Raw genomic sequence first — 16,783 nt, 5'->3', positions numbered from 1 at the left:
TCACAAGGTTTGCTTCTTGGAAGGTTTCATGAAGGAAAACCTGCCATTTCTTACTAAAAGAGAGGGAGAGGTAGAAGAACAAAATAGTCTCTGTTCTGCTTCACTCGTTACATGGACAGAAGATCCTGTCAACGTAGAAACAATACCAAGTATTTACTGGAATTTAATGGAACCCAGGGACCAATTAACACAGAAAACCACCAGACAGTGTATTTCTTGTTGTAACAAGAGGGAAATCTCACATCACTGCTGCTCCCCACTTTCTTAAAACAAAGCGCCTATGTTTTGTCAATTATTTCTTAATAGAAATCTTTATTATTTGGTAATTTCACCATTGCCCCCTTGTCATTTGTTTCATATGCTACGTTCAGTCACAGAATTCCTCTTCACTTGTATCCCACATTCCAAAAAAAAAAAAAAAAGAAGAAGAAAAACAGAAAAAAGGGAAAAAAAATGAGAAAACAACTTTCATTAGGGCGTCAGACCAGCAATGCTAGAACCTGCCCTCAACCCCAAGTTCTCGAACTGCTGATTCTTCAATAGCTTGATGGATACGATGCACCTCATTCTGTGTCAAAGTCCTCTCCGGGTGACGGTAAATGATACGGTAGCAATGGCTGACCTTCTTTGTCCTACAAAACACAAACCAAAAGAAGACTCATAAATACACGTGCCTACAAATGCAAATACTTGAGGCCAAACACTTACCCTCTGGACTATTTTTTATTTGCTGCCTAATTTTGTTCCTGTTGCTTGAAAATCATCTTAATGCTAAAGTACACAGTCTGGAGAGGCAGGACTGAGCTGAATTTTAATTTTGCGGCAGAAGACTTTGCTGAAGTCCACCTTATACATCTACTCAGTTTTGCTGCAGGTCTCTCATTTTGGTGTTGTCTCCAGGGAGCACTGTGCACACACAGCCCCCTCAAACTGGTGGGGCTGGTGACAGCTATATGGAAAACACCACTCAAACTCCACATGCTGGGAAGCAGCACTGTTAGATAATGCGACGCATCTCAGGCCTCACCATTCTCCAGCATGGAGGATGAGTCTCAACACAGCCACAAAAGCAACATTCATTTTTCAAATGAGGTGATACAGGATGTTGTCCTCCATCTTCACGGTCAAATTGACATATGTACCCTTCCCATGTACCATGATGGGAAGAAACTGGTCTCCCAGCAGTTGCTGTGAGGTGAGGCAGAGGTCTCCAGTCCTCACAGAGCTGCTTGGGATGGCTTGCTTGTGAAAGTGGCCACAAAGGGAACTGCCATCTCACCCACCAACCCTGTGGCAAAGCAGGGACAGGCCAGCAAACTCAGAAGAACACAGCATGACCTGATAGCAGGAGCAAATGTCAAAATTTCTTAACCTTTGGTGTGGAAAGAAAAGACAAAAGCGACCAAGGGAAAGAGACATGGTTAGTGGGCATAATGGGTTAACAATTGGACAAGATGATCTCAGTGGTCTTTTCCAACCTTAATGATTCTATGATTTTTTAAAATTTTAATGAAAATTAAAAAAAAAAAAAGAATAAAAAGAATACTTAACAGTTGCTGAGTTAAGCAAAGGCAAGTGAATGCTAAACTAGAAGTAAAACAATAGGCTGAGTAAGAGAGCAAAAAAAATCTTTACGAGAAAGAATGCAATCCATGTTTCACTCTCCATCAAAACCAGGATAGAGTGCAGAGCTCTTGCAAGAAAGGGGAGTCTCTACAACTGCAGTGCATGTATTACTGAATTTACATGGCAAATTAAGCTTCAGGTCATCTTTCTTCTGAAAACTGCTGAATGTCAGATACCATGTTTATTATGACTTTGTGATTGAAACTATAAGGCTATACGTGCACATACACAAGGATAACTCTTAAGATACTCATTTCAACATCAGATCCTTCTAGAAATAGGCACAGGCAGTTTTTGACCTCAGAACAGCTATACCAACTTTGTCCCCCCAACTTTGGTGGGAAGCTTGCCCTGCTCCCACTGGCAGTTTAAAAACAAAAACAAGGATTAAAGCATTCCTCCATTTTTCTTTGAAGACAAAGCAAGTGAAATCTGACTCGTATAAGAAATGGCACACTATGTTTCATAAGGTGCTAGCTGACTGCAGTAACTGCTAAAAAACAGCCAAGAGCATCCCCAGGGTGTAGGATAAATGTAGAAAAGTGATTTTCAAGAGAAAAGAGGGAAGTGTAACTGCAGAGAAGGTGTTGCTCTGCTCTGCTCCACCACTGCAAAGCAGATGGGAAGAGAGAACTAGGAGAAACAAGGAAATGGAATAAGAAGGGTTCGGACATGCTACACACAGAAACTTGATTAAGAGGGAGGGATAATTAATCGGGGCTCAACAGAAACAATTTTCACAAAAGACTACCAAGTACCATTACAGCTTGTAACACTTTGACTTTTAACAGCATAACAATCCACCTGGACGAAAACATTTCCAAATTGCTCTGGCTGAAAATCTCTTCAGCAGCTGTACAGACATATGCCTGATCCTGAAACTCTACTACATACCGGGAATATATTGCGAAAGGAAAGCTATTGCTACCATTTGATGTGAAGTAAGCACATGTTTGCTTAACATAGTTAAGCTGTGGTAGGGGTAGCTACAGCATAATTCCTTCACTGGTCATGGTTAAGTGAAAGTAACAATTTCTCTTGTCCGGTGTGTTCATATATTTCCCTCCCTCCACCCTAGTGAGCAGTTCATTAATGGGCAAATTAAATAGGTCACAATATGATGCTTTAGTTTCCTGTGGGAGTTCAGGAGAACAGCATCTTTAGGAGGCATCTAAATTAGGAAAGGCCAGATGTCTCAGAGAGTAGCATTGGACTGCAGTTCAGACAGCTGCAACTGCAGTTAGGCATTGGTATGGGAGATAAAACAGGGATTACATTAAATGCAATTAATGTAAATGTAATTATACTTGAGCAATGACATAAATACTGACACACATGGCTGGCTATGCATCACTCATGTGGTTGGAATGTTACATTCTTCTTTCAGCTTTAGGGTTATTTGCATATTTATTACTAATTAGAAAGAAGTATAATTGTTATTATATAATAATTATTATCACCTCAAAAAAAGACAAATTCTTACGTTTCAGAAAACTGAAGCATTGCTATCAAGGCACTACTAGCTAACTTTTCAAGGCAGATGAGGAAGAGTACTTCTTGGACTTTTCCCCTTAATACCTATCCTATCCCCAAAGAAAATACTAACACTATGTGATTAATCACTATCATCAGCTGCAACTGGAAACAATTATTGTCAGCAAATAATACATTTACTGATTTTCTTCCCTGCTTTGTACGTTTGCATGTTCTGTGAGGACGCACAGTCACAGCCTATCGTAAAGACAGTTCTGCTGCTGCATAATGAACTCTCTCCTGCATGTCATGCTGCAGAATACAGATAGAGAAACAGCAGCTCTCTACCCTGACCAACAGAAAAACTGAGGCTAAAACCAAGAACAGCAGCTTCATCAGGTAAAAAATATACAAAAATAATAGTAATATTAAAAAAAGAAAATAAAAATAGGAGCTTGAGTGCATGATGCTTTATTTACCTAAGCTGCAGGTTGCAGTCACGTGGACACCTTTCCTCCCATTAGGCTTTAGCTGATCTCAATGTCACAAGTCTCCCCTGCGCCAGCCTGCGGCTCTCAGGTAATGAAACGCAGTGAATACAGTGAAGCACTGCTCAAAGGGAAAAGGAAGACAGGGATGTATTCTGAGGCCACAGGAAGAAACAAGAACACAGCCAGTGAAAAAACACTGAAGTGAAACAATGTCTCATGTCCTTTCACGCATTTTTTGGAGGAAACAGTTTTGCCTTGTGATTTTAAGGAACTGGCATGCAGCCACATCCACGTGCTAGAGAAATGCTCACTACCTGGTCAGATTCCCTGCATGAGGCCATCCTGAAGGTCAGTGTCTATGTTTTGCTATTTCAGCCTGTATCTTTGCACAGCTAGAAATTAAGGAACCTCAGTCTCCCAGCTGTCTAGTAAAATGATCATGAAAGTGAGATGACACTGGAACTATAGCTAGAATGAAAGGCAATAAAAAACAATACCTATACCCTGGGTGTTAGCTTCCCCAGCATAGAAATCCATTGGCGGATGCTTTCAATACAAATTGTCTATACAGCTGATCCTAGAAGCTACCAACAGCCACACAACTGGATCTGCAGCCACTGGGGAAGCTGCCTCTGTGGTTAGATAAAAGGAAGACACCAGGTCTTTCGGTAACCAAAACATTACTTAAGGAATAAATGTCAGGTGTTGGCTTTGTCTTACTGACATGCAGTACTGTAACAAGAATTCCCCACCATGCTTTTGTAGAAGGAGCTTTAAAGGGCAGCAGTGAGCTGGAGGAAAAAAAATCCCAAGCACTTTTAACTGTGTTCTACTTTCTGTCTTAAGACAGAGACTTCTGTATGGAGGTTAGCCCTGCTCTTATGTGGGTGAGGACAAAGGAGAATCGGGCATTTTTCTAGAAAGCAGGATTTGCTTTGAGGAATAGAAGACCAGAGATGACAATCTCCCACAGCATCTAGGGGTGAAACTAGGAGTCTCTTCTGTATGCCAAGCAATGCACTAAGCAGTACTACTCACCACCACTTCTGTACTGGACCTCTTCCTATACACATGACAACACCACTGTTCAAGATTCTTTTCTCTATATTAACTGAGCTGTGTGAATGAGGTTCTTGGAGGCTCTCCTGATTCTGCAACAGCAATTTGCATCCTATATTCCAAAGAAAGTCTTGTTTGTGAAGGACTGTCCTATGAGGGATGACGTGGAAGTACTCTCTCTTGCTAACATCATAGTTGCTGGAGCCATGCAGAGAGCACAGCTCTGACTTTGCCTTCTGGCTCAAACAATTCTAGAATGGCTCATGTGGAAATTATTTAACTGCAGAAATGCCAAACATGTAGACAGGTATTCTCAACTTACACTTCTCCAGATACGGAGTCTGACTTCCTTTGGAACCAGAAAAACACCTTAAGTTTACAGCAAGTAAAACTCCCCTATACTGAACGCTCCAGCCTACAAATATGATGTTAAACCCTTAGTGCTGGTGACACCACAAAAACCCCTACCAACATCCCAGAAAACTACTTTAAGGAAAGCCAATAGAAGCTGTATCTGTCTATGGTCCCATTTAGTTTGCAACGAGGCTAATGAGTGAGACTACCTTGGATACACAATTTAGATACAGCCACCTACATTTGTTGTCTGAAATCTATGGGAAGGAAGGCCTCCACAACTGGTAGATTTTGGCCACAGTTCCTGCAGAAAACACATTTAAGAGCTATAACCTCTCTTTGAGAGAGGTTATATCCAGCCAAAGCTTTTTGGTTATCCAGCCAAAGCTTTTCTCTCCAATTTAACTGAAGCCTGCTTCTCCACTTTCCTGTGTTAAAAAGACACCAAAAACTTCAGCATCCAACAGCATACAGAAGATGCAATTACCTTTTCTTTTTTGTTTCATGCTTCCAGACCACATCCACCACTATTATAGTAAGCGCAACTGCTAAATGTCATACTATAAATTTTAAATTGACAAATTGCACTCTTTGCTAGGAACCACATCATGGAAAATGGCAAAAGGCTTGTGCTATATACCTTACTGTCAAGGCCAAACAATTCAATTACCATGGTGATATGCATGTAGAATATAGCTGTAATTCTCTGAACAAAGGCCTTTCCCAGAGATGCATTCTTATCTGTCCTTTCAAATGCTAATACTCCATTTCTCTGGAAGAGTGTATTGTATATAAGAGCATATTTTTTTAAATGGACACGTTTTTGTTTAAACTGATTTTCATGCTAGGGAAAGGCACTAGATCACCTCCAGAAGAAAGAATTGTTTTAAACCCACAGAAAGCAGGGAATGGCCATTTCTGTTGAACAGCTGATACCTGGCAGAAGCATGTTCAGTTTCAAAGACAGTTCAGCTCAACATAATCATTCTGAGATCCTCAACATTACTTGACCACTGTGTTGGTTGTTATTTTCTTTGTGGTTTTGATTGTAAAAGAGATGTGTGCTCATTGAGAGAGAATGGGAGATAGCTATTCTATTTCAAAAACTTGAGACCATAATGGACTTTTTTGCTATCTTTTATTTGGACATGGTGAAATCTGCACCTGAATACGGAACCTTGAACCTGCTTGTCTTTTTCACTCCTCTTTTCTTTAATATTAATTCATTTTTAAGCTCATCTCTTACTCTTGAAAAAAAAAAAAAAATGTAAAAATTCTGTTAATAAGGTTACTGAGAGAAAAAAGAACTGAATGGGATGTAGTGGCAAAGCACATAAACAACATCTGCTAGTGAAGTTAATGAAAGCTAGACAAAAAATGCAAGCACTGAAACTTGTTCACCTTCTAAGTCCCTGAGATGCTCTTAAGTATCCATAATAGGATTTAAACAGTTTTCAAGTATCTGAACACTTGGTATATATAATAATTTTCCTCTCCTACCTAAATCTGTCACCTGATTTCTTACACGTCAGAAGAAACAGAGATCACAGAATCATTAAGGTTGGAAAAGACAACTAAAATATGCAGTCCAACTGTCAACCCATCACCACCATGCCCACTAACCATGTTGCCCAGTGCCATATCCACATGGCTCTCGAACACCTCCAGGGACGATGACACCACCACCTCCATGGGCAGCCTGTGCCAGTGCTTCACCTCTCTTTCTGTGAAGAAATGTTTCCTAATATCCAACCTAAACCTTGCGTGGCGCAACTTGAGGCCATTATCTCTTGCCCTATAACGAGTTATCTTGAAGAAGAGGCTGACTCTCAGCTCACCACAACTTCCTTTTACGTAGTCATAGAGGGCAGTAAGGTCTACTCTGAGATTCCTCTTCTCCAGACTAAACAATCTCAGTTCCCTCAGCCAATCCTCATCAGATTCGTGATCCCACATCAGCTTCGTTGCTCTTCTCAGGACATGCACCAGGGCCTTGATGGCTTTCCTATAGTGAGGGGCCCAATACTGAACGCAGTACTTGTGGTGTGGCCTCAGCAGAGCTAAGCACAGGGAAACAATCGCCTCCCTGCTTCTGCTGGCTACGTTATTTCTGACACAAGACAGGCTGCCATTGGGCTTCTTGACCACCTGGGCACACTGTTGGCTTGAGTTCAGTCAGATATCAACTAACACTCCCACATACTTTTCTTCTGCACTGCTTTCCAGCCACTCTACCCCAGCCTGTAGAGATGGGCTTGTTGTGGCCAAAGTGCAGGACTCAGCACTCGCTTTTGTTAAAGCTCGTACAATTGGCCTCAGCCCAGTGATCCAACCTATCCAAACCCCTCTGCAGGAACCTCCTACCCTCATGCAGATCAACACTATTCCCAAATCAGTGTAATCTGCAAACTTACTGAGGGTGCATTCAATCCCCTCATCCAGATCATCAATAAAAATATCAGAGTTTGTCCCTATATTTACCCCTGGAAAGCACCTCTGGTGACTGTTTGCCAGCTGGATTTAACTCCATTCACCACCATTATGAGGTGAATGGCCCTCCAGCCAGTCTTTTACCCAGAGAAGAGTACACATGTCCAAGCCATGGGCTGCCAGCTTCTCCAGGAAGGGACAAAAAAAAAGTGGGAATTACAGTCAAAGACTTTACTAAAGTCTAGGTAGATTACATTCACAGTCTTTCCCTCATCCACAAGGCAAGCCACATGGTCATAAAAGATCAAACAGGTCAAGCATGACCTGCCTTTCATGAAACTAAACCCAGTTATATAATGAAAGAATGTTTCACAAGTATCATCCAAAATAGGAAGCCTCTTGAGTATTAGATGCATTCACTAAAAGCTCAGTGAAACTATTCAGTTATTTATCGTTTGGCCCAGCATTTTGGTCCCTATCTACTTTTTTTCATTTCAACACACCATCTTAGTTTGCTGATGAATGCCAGCAAAAGAACCAACATGAGGGTGGTGTGAGGCTCTTCCCTCTCACAGCTCCCAGCACAAGGGAATCTTGCAAACAGAACAAGTTACACAATAAAACCTGAAAAGATATTTCCCTGGTGCACTGTTACAGGTGTCTCAGTAATAGAATACAGTCAACCCACCTCAGATCCAAGCACTTCCCGTTCAAGAGTTCTAAGGCCTCAAAGCGCCAAAAGAAATGGAATCTCATTCAAGGAACAATGAAACATCATAGTTGTGACGTATAGGAAGAAAAATGTCATTCTCCATTATACCAAAAGAATATCCAAAGTCTCCACAGGATAACAAGATAACTGGTGACACAAAATTTTGCTGCCATGGAAAGCCAGAAAAATATTGCAAAGCCATAGGCTTCAAGATTGTGGTTAGGCTTTTTATTAGTTTTGTTTTTAAAGCAGTTCACTGATTCTTTGAAGAAAGTAATGCTCAGTGGTTGTACATCAGGTATGAACCAGTTTGGGATGAAACCAAGGCAGACTCCAGGTATACACCAGGATAGCACTGGTGCAAACTGCTTGTCCTTCTCCAATCCCTCTCTCTTTGGGAAAACCATGTATCAAGCACAGGTATTAAGGAGTTGATTCCACAGGGATTTAAATATGGAACTGTCAGAGATGTCCCTTTTCATAAGACAAACTTTGCTCTCTCCAATCACATGGGGCTTCTTCAGTTTCTAAGGGTTCACCACTCCATCCAGTGAGTTCAAAATCCTGCTCTAAATCCAGGGAGATAGGCTAAAGTCTGAGTATCTTCAAGAGTTGCTGACAGCACAGCAACCTTGGAGCACTCACCATGCCAGAGAGAAGCAATTTCATGCACTTTTAATGGAATGAGTCTCTCAACTTACCAAGGCTGAGGCTCTCAGGAATAAAAGGAAGCCCTGCAGTGGGCATCCACATAAAGATCAGAATGTCTGCAAGCTGATGTGGCTCATAATATGCTTAAAAAACAAACTTCTTCATGGTTACCACTATACATGGACTACACAAGTGAAATAATGATAGGAAAAAGCAAACATTCTGATACAAATACAAACATAACGATCAAGTGAAACAATTGCTACTCACTGCAGTGGAAAACAAGAGAAGGTAAAATATTTGGGACATTTAATTATGAGCTAAACATAGAAAAATAATTGGATACTGAAAGCATGAGAGAAAAAGTGATAGTCTCAGCATCGCACAAGACACAACACCTGTTGTGTGTACAGCACAGAGTTTAATTTATCTTTGCTCTACCTGGATTTAATTGTAAAGGTTCAGTGACAAATGCTTTTCAGTGTCTGATCGGGTTTTCACCAAAACAAAATGCAAAGGGCAATACTTTTTGTTGGTTTTGTTTAAAATTTGATTAATAGAGACTTAAACATTTGCCAACCCAGCAACCAAAAGAACAAAGTAACTTGATTTGGATACTGTGCCTCATAGGAATTGCTGCCTTGCCTTTTCTCCCTGTGTAGTTCAGAAGCCACAGCAAAACTACATTTCCCGTGAGAGGCCGAGGCCAAAAATTCCCATCATGAATTACACCCTTTTCTACAAAAGAAATTTGGTTGACATAGTTGATAAAGAATAAGAGCATACTGAGGAGAACAGAAGCATACATTCTGCATACAACACTGAAAGTCCTTGCAGCACTGGCAGTTAAAGTGTTCTGACTGCTAGCCAGCAAATAATACCAAATTCTCACAGAAAAATTTACATTTTCAGTGAATAAAACACAACAAATCAACGTATTTTCTGTCACTGCTGGCTCTGATGCTTTTTTCACATTTCTGTTGGCCTCCTTCACAAATGATTTAAACAGAGAATAAGGCAGCTTTGGCAACAATAGGCTCTGTGGATCTGGAAGAAGTTAATGACTTAGAAAATACAGTGCATTGCCTTCCAGGACAACTGGCTGGTACTGAAGCAGGTCAGGGACTCAACCTGCTTGCAAAAAAAAAAAAAAGAAAAAGACTTTAGGTAATATTGTTGCAGAATTGTTGTGCTTCTTGTGAAAAGATATACTTACATCCCCCTGAAACAAGGTAAAATGAAGAAAGGGGGTCCGGTCCTGCATCTGCCAAAAAGCAGTATTAGTTCCATCACTGGTCATTAGTCACAACAGCATCATGAAATGTTTCCAACCACTGGCAACCAAAATGCCATCTGGAAGCACTTAAGAGTGACAACGTATCTCAATAATTCGAACAAAACCAACGTGAGAGGAGAATGTGGACTCTTTCAAATGCTATCTAAAATATTTATAGTAAAAATGTTAAGTGTGATACCTTTTCAGTTCTTCTGAGTGAAAGATCAAAGAAGAGAAGTATAAATATTCAGCAGTTTTTTTCCCCCAACTACATGTTAATACTAAAGGCTACAAAAAGTATTACTAAAAATAACACTGCTGCCAAATTCAAACATATTTCATAATCGAGAATAAAGGGAATTTATATGAGAATTTAAAACAATTCATTCTCCTAAGAAATGAAGATGGATAGGAGTGACAGCATCTTCATTGAGCACTAGCAGAAATCATGGTCTACAAATTTAGGTGGCAGACAACTGCACGGTAAGGACTGAATGTTGGTTCAGGTATTTATGTAGCTTTCTGATCAGTGGGTTTGTCCTTACCACATCCAGTTCCTTTTACATTTAATTATAGGCGAAGTAAAGAGGGACATGGCTCTGGATGCAGATCGGGAACCTGTAGCATTTTTCCAAAGTCACACAGCAAATCAGTGACAGAGGAGGGGCACGAATGAGTGCAGGCACAGGCCCTCTGAGTTACCTTTCTTTCAAGTTACTCTTCCCGCACATGCACACTTTCAGTTACTTGTCTTTTCTACAAACTGGATAGCAGCCTTGGAAATAAAATGGGCTAAGGCAGGAAAAAACAACTCATCCCATATACAATGGACAGGATGACCAACAGTGTTGTTTGGCAGGTGGCAAACTAAACTTAAATACAGGGAAAACAGGTGAAGGAGAGGATGGAAGAGAAGATTTAACAGGAGGATACAAGGGACTTCAAGATCAAGAGCGGAAGTGGAAAGAAATCATTTGTCCTTTTTGTGTAAAAGCAACAAATTAAAAGCAGGCTGCAGCACTTGAAGACAACTCAAAAACATCTGTACATCTGTGTGTGCAAATACAGGGAGTTTCTCAATGGGCTTGCTTACACAGTACCTGTAAAAACTAGTGCAAATTCTTCAGCTGTTCACACAGTTAAGTGTTCTTTATTACTTCCTTCCATTCCATATATGATTTTTTCCTTCAGAATTGTCAGATTCTATGAGCCTTAATCTGGGTAGCTGGTTTTGTTTTGAAGATACAGAAATTCCCCACTTTCCTTCCCTGAAGGTGGTTTAGTTTCACACAGACAGTCACAAGAAACCTGTTTTTATTGCTTTTCTGACAGTTGCTGCCTTGGGAAGACAACTAAGAAAAAATCCTCAAAGTGAGGATGACTATTGGCCAGCAGACTGAACTATTATTAACACACAGGAAAACTATCTGACTGTTAAATAGGTTAAAAAAAAACACCACCAAAACAATAAAAAGAAATGAAAAACCTCAAACCCTCTTGCTGGGTCCCATCAGCATGGACAATACACTCACACCATCATGTAAGACAAAAACCTTTTGTCTTATGGATGAGGCTTGCCTGGTTATTCTGAATAGAAGGATGGTGGGGAATGTTAGTTGTACTGAAAGCAGCCAAATGATGACAGTATGTAGCAATCAGGTGCACTGGACAGAACTTCTACAGCTGTCAAAATGAGCTTTAGTTTGGAAAGTTCCAACTGATGCTTGGCATCTACATCATTAATATTATGCCTACTCTGTAAAAAGACAAAAGAAAGGAAATGTGAGTATGATACCGTGCTTGCACAGCAAATGCCTCCTATGAGAAGACGATATGAGCATCCCTTGATGAAATACAATGTGGACATGAAGACCAATAGGTTAGGGGACAAAATGAAATGATTCATTAGTAAAATCTATGAAATTATTGGTTTGCTACTCAAGAAAGGAAGACATTGATACATTACCTTAGAAAGACCAACACACCATTTTTGCTAAGACTTCTTTAAAGGCCAACTGATCCTCTAACAACTGGGAAATAATATCAGTAAAGAAGGGATAAGATTTCAGCCCAGGATGGGGAATACACAGTGAGCACTAGGCTAAATATAAAGCTCTTAAATCGCCCAAGTCTGATGAACTTTGCTGTAAGATATTTAGAAACAAGTGGAAGACATCCCACAGCTGTTATCAGTTGTCTTTGAGGTCACTTTGAGGTTACTTGGAAGGTAAGTAAGATACCAAATGTTTGGAAGATATCACAGTGCTTATTTCTGAAAACAAAGAAACAACAACGACCTAAAAAACCAGGGGAGCTCTAGATCAGTTGTTTTTACTTCAAATACCTGGAAAGACTCTGGTGCAGATAATCAATGAAATTGAAAGCACATCAAGGATATGGTGGTTGACGCCCCATCCTTGGAGACTTTCAAGGTGAGGCTGAATCAAGTCTTGGGCAACTTGATCTAGCTGTGCATGTCCCTGTTCATTGAAGGGGAGTTGGTCTAGATGACCTTCAGAAGTCACTTACAACTCCAAGGATTCTATGATTCTGTAATTCTACGGATATAAAAAAAGACAAAAAATAGAATACATGCAGGTATCAAGCAACTTCAGCCAAGACAATATAATTTCCCAAATTTTTAGGTTAGTTAATAAATAAAAGTATAAATTGCAGCAAGTAGCAAACAAGATACACATGTAGGGATGTGTACACAACTTAAGAGTCTGCTAAACCAGATAAGAAAAAACAGTCTACAGAAAACAAAAATTTTAAGAAGTTGCAGGTGATGTCAAAAAATTGCCAGGAATGTCAGGAAAGATATTTAAAATTATAATGAGTTATATAGAAAATGTAAAAAAGGGAAAAAAAAGAAAAACACTAGATCCATTGATAAGATTAGGTAGTACAAAATACATCTTCATCACCGGTTTCACCTTGGAGGGGGCTGCATAAAGGCAGATGTGCAAACCAATGATCTACGTGATTGCTACTAGAAGGTGAAACAGCTGGAGTAGCTGACAATAATTTGTTGCTTCTGGAAGCAGTCATTCACAGTTTGTAACCAAATCTGAAGGATTCTTCTTGTAGGGTTCTTCATCTTGGCTTTTGTATGATGGAAAATTTTCATTAATGGAATAGGTGATGCAGAAGCAGTGTTTGTTAACCAGCAAATTACATTAAACTGGTTGAAACAGCAAGCACATCTGAGGACAGGAATAGAACAATCTTGACAAACTGGAAAAGCTGAGGGACAGAATTCAATCAGAACAAGTGCAAGCTTCTGTATTTTGCCCGGAACAACCAGCTGCACACACTGAGAACGGGAAACAACTGGGTATATAGCAGTCCTGCATAGACGACATAAGGATCACAAGGAATGACAAGCTGAAGGTGAATCGGTGACATTGTGCTTTCACCTAAGCAAACACCACTCTGGGATGAAGTGCAGGAAGGCAGCCAGATTGACATCCTTCTACTCTACTCAATGCTGCTGCTGGTTCAGCTGAAGTACCCTCAAGAAAGATGTGAGACAACTGGTGGCAGATCTTCAGGGAGCAATGAGAATGAGCAGATGTCTATACAACATGAATTATGAGGAAAGACTGAGGGAATGCTGATTGCTCAGCATAAAGAAGAAGGAGCATAAACACCCTTCAAATACATAAAATACACAGCTAGGTAATAATCTGTTCATCAGCATTTATAGGAGGCAGGAGAAGAAAGTAATGGGCTCAAATTGCAGAAATGTTCTGCTTGTAAACTTGCTTGGAAAGGCAGTAGGGTCATTCACTGCTGGAAAATTTTTAAGGACTGGTTATACAAGTGTCTGTCAGAAATGCTATAAGTAGTGCTGATCCTGCTTTGGAGTGGGAGGATGAACTAGGTGGCAATACTCCCCAATTCTGTAGCATAAAATTTAACAGTCTTTGAAGTGCAGCAAGTTACTTGATTAGCAAAGACAGCTCCAATCAAAAACACATCGTGTGTTTGCTTATCCCATTGTATTAAAAGGACACGGGGGAAAAAAGTCTGGTTCAGGAAGCCAAGCAAGTAAGAAATGCAAATCATGGTTGCTGTATGTGGCAAAAGAGATCTGTTTTACCAGAACTATATTGCCTGGAAATAAAACAAACATGAAAAAGCTTCTGGAGGGAACAGAAGAAAGAGACAGACAGAGAGGGAAAAAGAAATCACCTGAAAATGATGAAACCTCTCTAGGCCAGCAACCCTTCCATTAGTGTAGCCATTGCTGAAATATAGCAGATAGGAAAGCAACATGCTACTGAGTTACCTTTCAGTGACTAAAGCCAATGGAAAAATAAAACCAGCAGAAGAGAGAAGTCCACCCCTTAAGACAGTAACCCAAAGGGAGAATGTCACTCATCTGCCTGTCCCTTTGCTTCAGGGCTGAAATGCCTCAGGAAAGCTCCAAGGAGCAGTCAGAGAAGATGCTGCCTATCTTTGATATGTTGAACTGAAACTTTCTTTTGCATGCTTTTCTGATTTTATATCAAGAACTTAACCCTTTGCTTTCGGCTATCTGCATTCACTTTGAAGTCCAGGCAGTTCAGAATGAGAAGAATAAAGTCATGCTTCCAAAAAACGATGTTGCCAACAAGTCTGTAGGGAATCTACAACCAGATACCAGTCTTGTATGAAGACCCCAATGGGGACAACTATTCTGAGGATGATGACCTCCCTATATAGAAGGCGATTAACTTCATGTGTTGTTGCAGGTAGAGAGACTGAAAGATAGAGAGGAAATTACATGTGCAAAGACATAGTACAGATCAGCTAATTTCAGAATAGAAATACATGGAAATGCAATAGAAATCTCAGCTTATGGAATCTCTGTGTAATGCTCTCAGCAATCATCCGTGTTTTCCTTGTATTTGTACACATTATTCTGTTTCCCCATTCCCTCTCACTCCTGCTGTTCCGTATCACTTACTGTACCCCTTTCCCACATACACAATAGATGCAAGGAAAGAGCTGTCTTTTCCTTTACCCATGCTGCCTTTTGCAGAAGGGAATGAGAGGCCATGACTCTGCTACAAACAAAAACAATTCCATGTACCTCTACAGGAATACACATATGTAAGTGCATATATGCATTCACAGCCATCGCTCCAAAGTCTTTCACTTAACCTTTGCAATTTTGTTTGGACTGGTAAGACCACTGGTTTCACAGTAACCTTGATGTTTACTAAAACTTTTTCAGAGATTAAATGTTGATCTCATAAAAGTTCCACTGTAGATGTGTTCTTTTGTTCCTACATGCAATATGAAGTTGCCAGGGAACAAATAAACTATTCATGACTTATGCTTGTACAGTAACGAAGAATGGCTTAATGGGGGCATGTACCACTTTGAAACTACTGCAGTCTGTTGTTCCCTGAACTGGAGGCTCTTACATAGTGTTTAGGAAGTATACTCTCTTTTCTCCTCAAAATAAGATCAAATTCTTGGCACAATTGTCTAAATCATAGCAGAAATATTTATACATGACGCAGACTCCTACACGCAGTCCCACATGTCTGCTTTACTTGTAGGTAAATCACTGTAAGTTGCAGACTGCTGCACCCAGAATGCATCAGCTCCAGCTAAAAGACTGAAATTAACTCAGTTACTCTTACATTAAGAACTTCAGAGTTACTGAGGAGGACACTGATATCTATTATACATAAGATGCAGCAATTTGGTGGCTTGACCTCGAACTCCATCATCTCTGCTAGTACATCTTCCTTGTGTGAATCATGGTAACAAATAGAGGAGGAGACTGTCCATCTGCAGGTAGCCAGCTGCCCGAACAGTCACCTTGACAGCTGTCACCACACTTAAAATCAGCAGCTTTCTACTTTGCCTAATACTTGTGATATCCAGACAGGATGGCTAGCGTTCAAACACAGCAGTAGCACTGTGTTTTGAAAAGCAGAACCAAAGAATCTGAAAATCATTAGGTGTGGATACTGCTGAGATTGTTGCTCAAGTTCCCCTCTGAACCATCTCCAACTACTATGTCTCTGCACTGCACTCACATGCATGCACAAATTCTTCTCCCCAACCCATGACACCTCTCTCTGCAGAAATGGCTGGACAAACACTGGTGCTGGACGTGTAGAGTCAGTGAGAATACAGCAGCTTAAAATGAAAGAGATGATAGAGGAAACTCTGTAGCTGTTAAAAGACAAAAGATGGAGACCACAATACCCCTGTGATCTTTTTGCACTGTCATCTCTATCTGCAGTGAAGAGCCAGAGAGACAGTTTGGACAACCCAGTAAGATTGTATCAGCTGAGGAACATCAAGTAAATAAAGGTGCACAGATACTGCAGATCCCTCTCCTCAAACCCAAGTGCTTTTCATTCACAAGATTTAATCAGCATCATAATACTTGATGCTACCATGATTTTGCATTAGCATCCATAGGAAGAAATGTTATCTCCCCTTTCTCTTGGATAAATCTGTAAGAGGAATCAGAGTATCAGTACAAAGGACAAGAATAGTTACACAATAGTCAAAACACCTACAAGCATTTCCAAGATGGAGCAGAGTTTACTTATTCTGCTAGCACACCTGCTCAGACAGGGACAAGCTACCTTCTGGGTCTCTCAGATCCCAAGACAGATTGGTTCTGATTTTATGTACTCAACAACACATCACAGGAACTCCACAGGAACTAATGGAGTGAAGAAGCAATGAAAAAAT

At 40.3% G+C, this 16,783-nt stretch overlaps 1 protein-coding gene across 1 annotated transcript in view; it reads right to left on the bottom strand.

Annotated features, from left to right (window-relative positions):
* Positions 1-292: 292 nt before the first annotated feature.
* Positions 293-16,783, bottom strand: part of FARS2 (phenylalanyl-tRNA synthetase 2, mitochondrial) — a 232,474-nt gene continuing 215,983 nt past the window's right edge. The window contains exon 8 of the mRNA XM_042837594.1: positions 293-632. Coding sequence (XP_042693528.1) covers positions 494-632 — 139 coding nt within the window. The 3' untranslated portion in view covers positions 293-493. The remainder of the gene's footprint in view (positions 633-16,783) is intronic.

The sequence above is a fragment of the Centrocercus urophasianus genome, unplaced genomic scaffold, assembly GCF_019232065.1.
Source record: "Centrocercus urophasianus isolate 14NV4802_14NV808 unplaced genomic scaffold, USGS_Curo_1.0 seq_11, whole genome shotgun sequence".
Lineage (NCBI taxonomy): Eukaryota > Metazoa > Chordata > Aves > Galliformes > Phasianidae > Centrocercus > Centrocercus urophasianus.
This window is presented reverse-complemented; position numbering and strand designations above follow the sequence as displayed.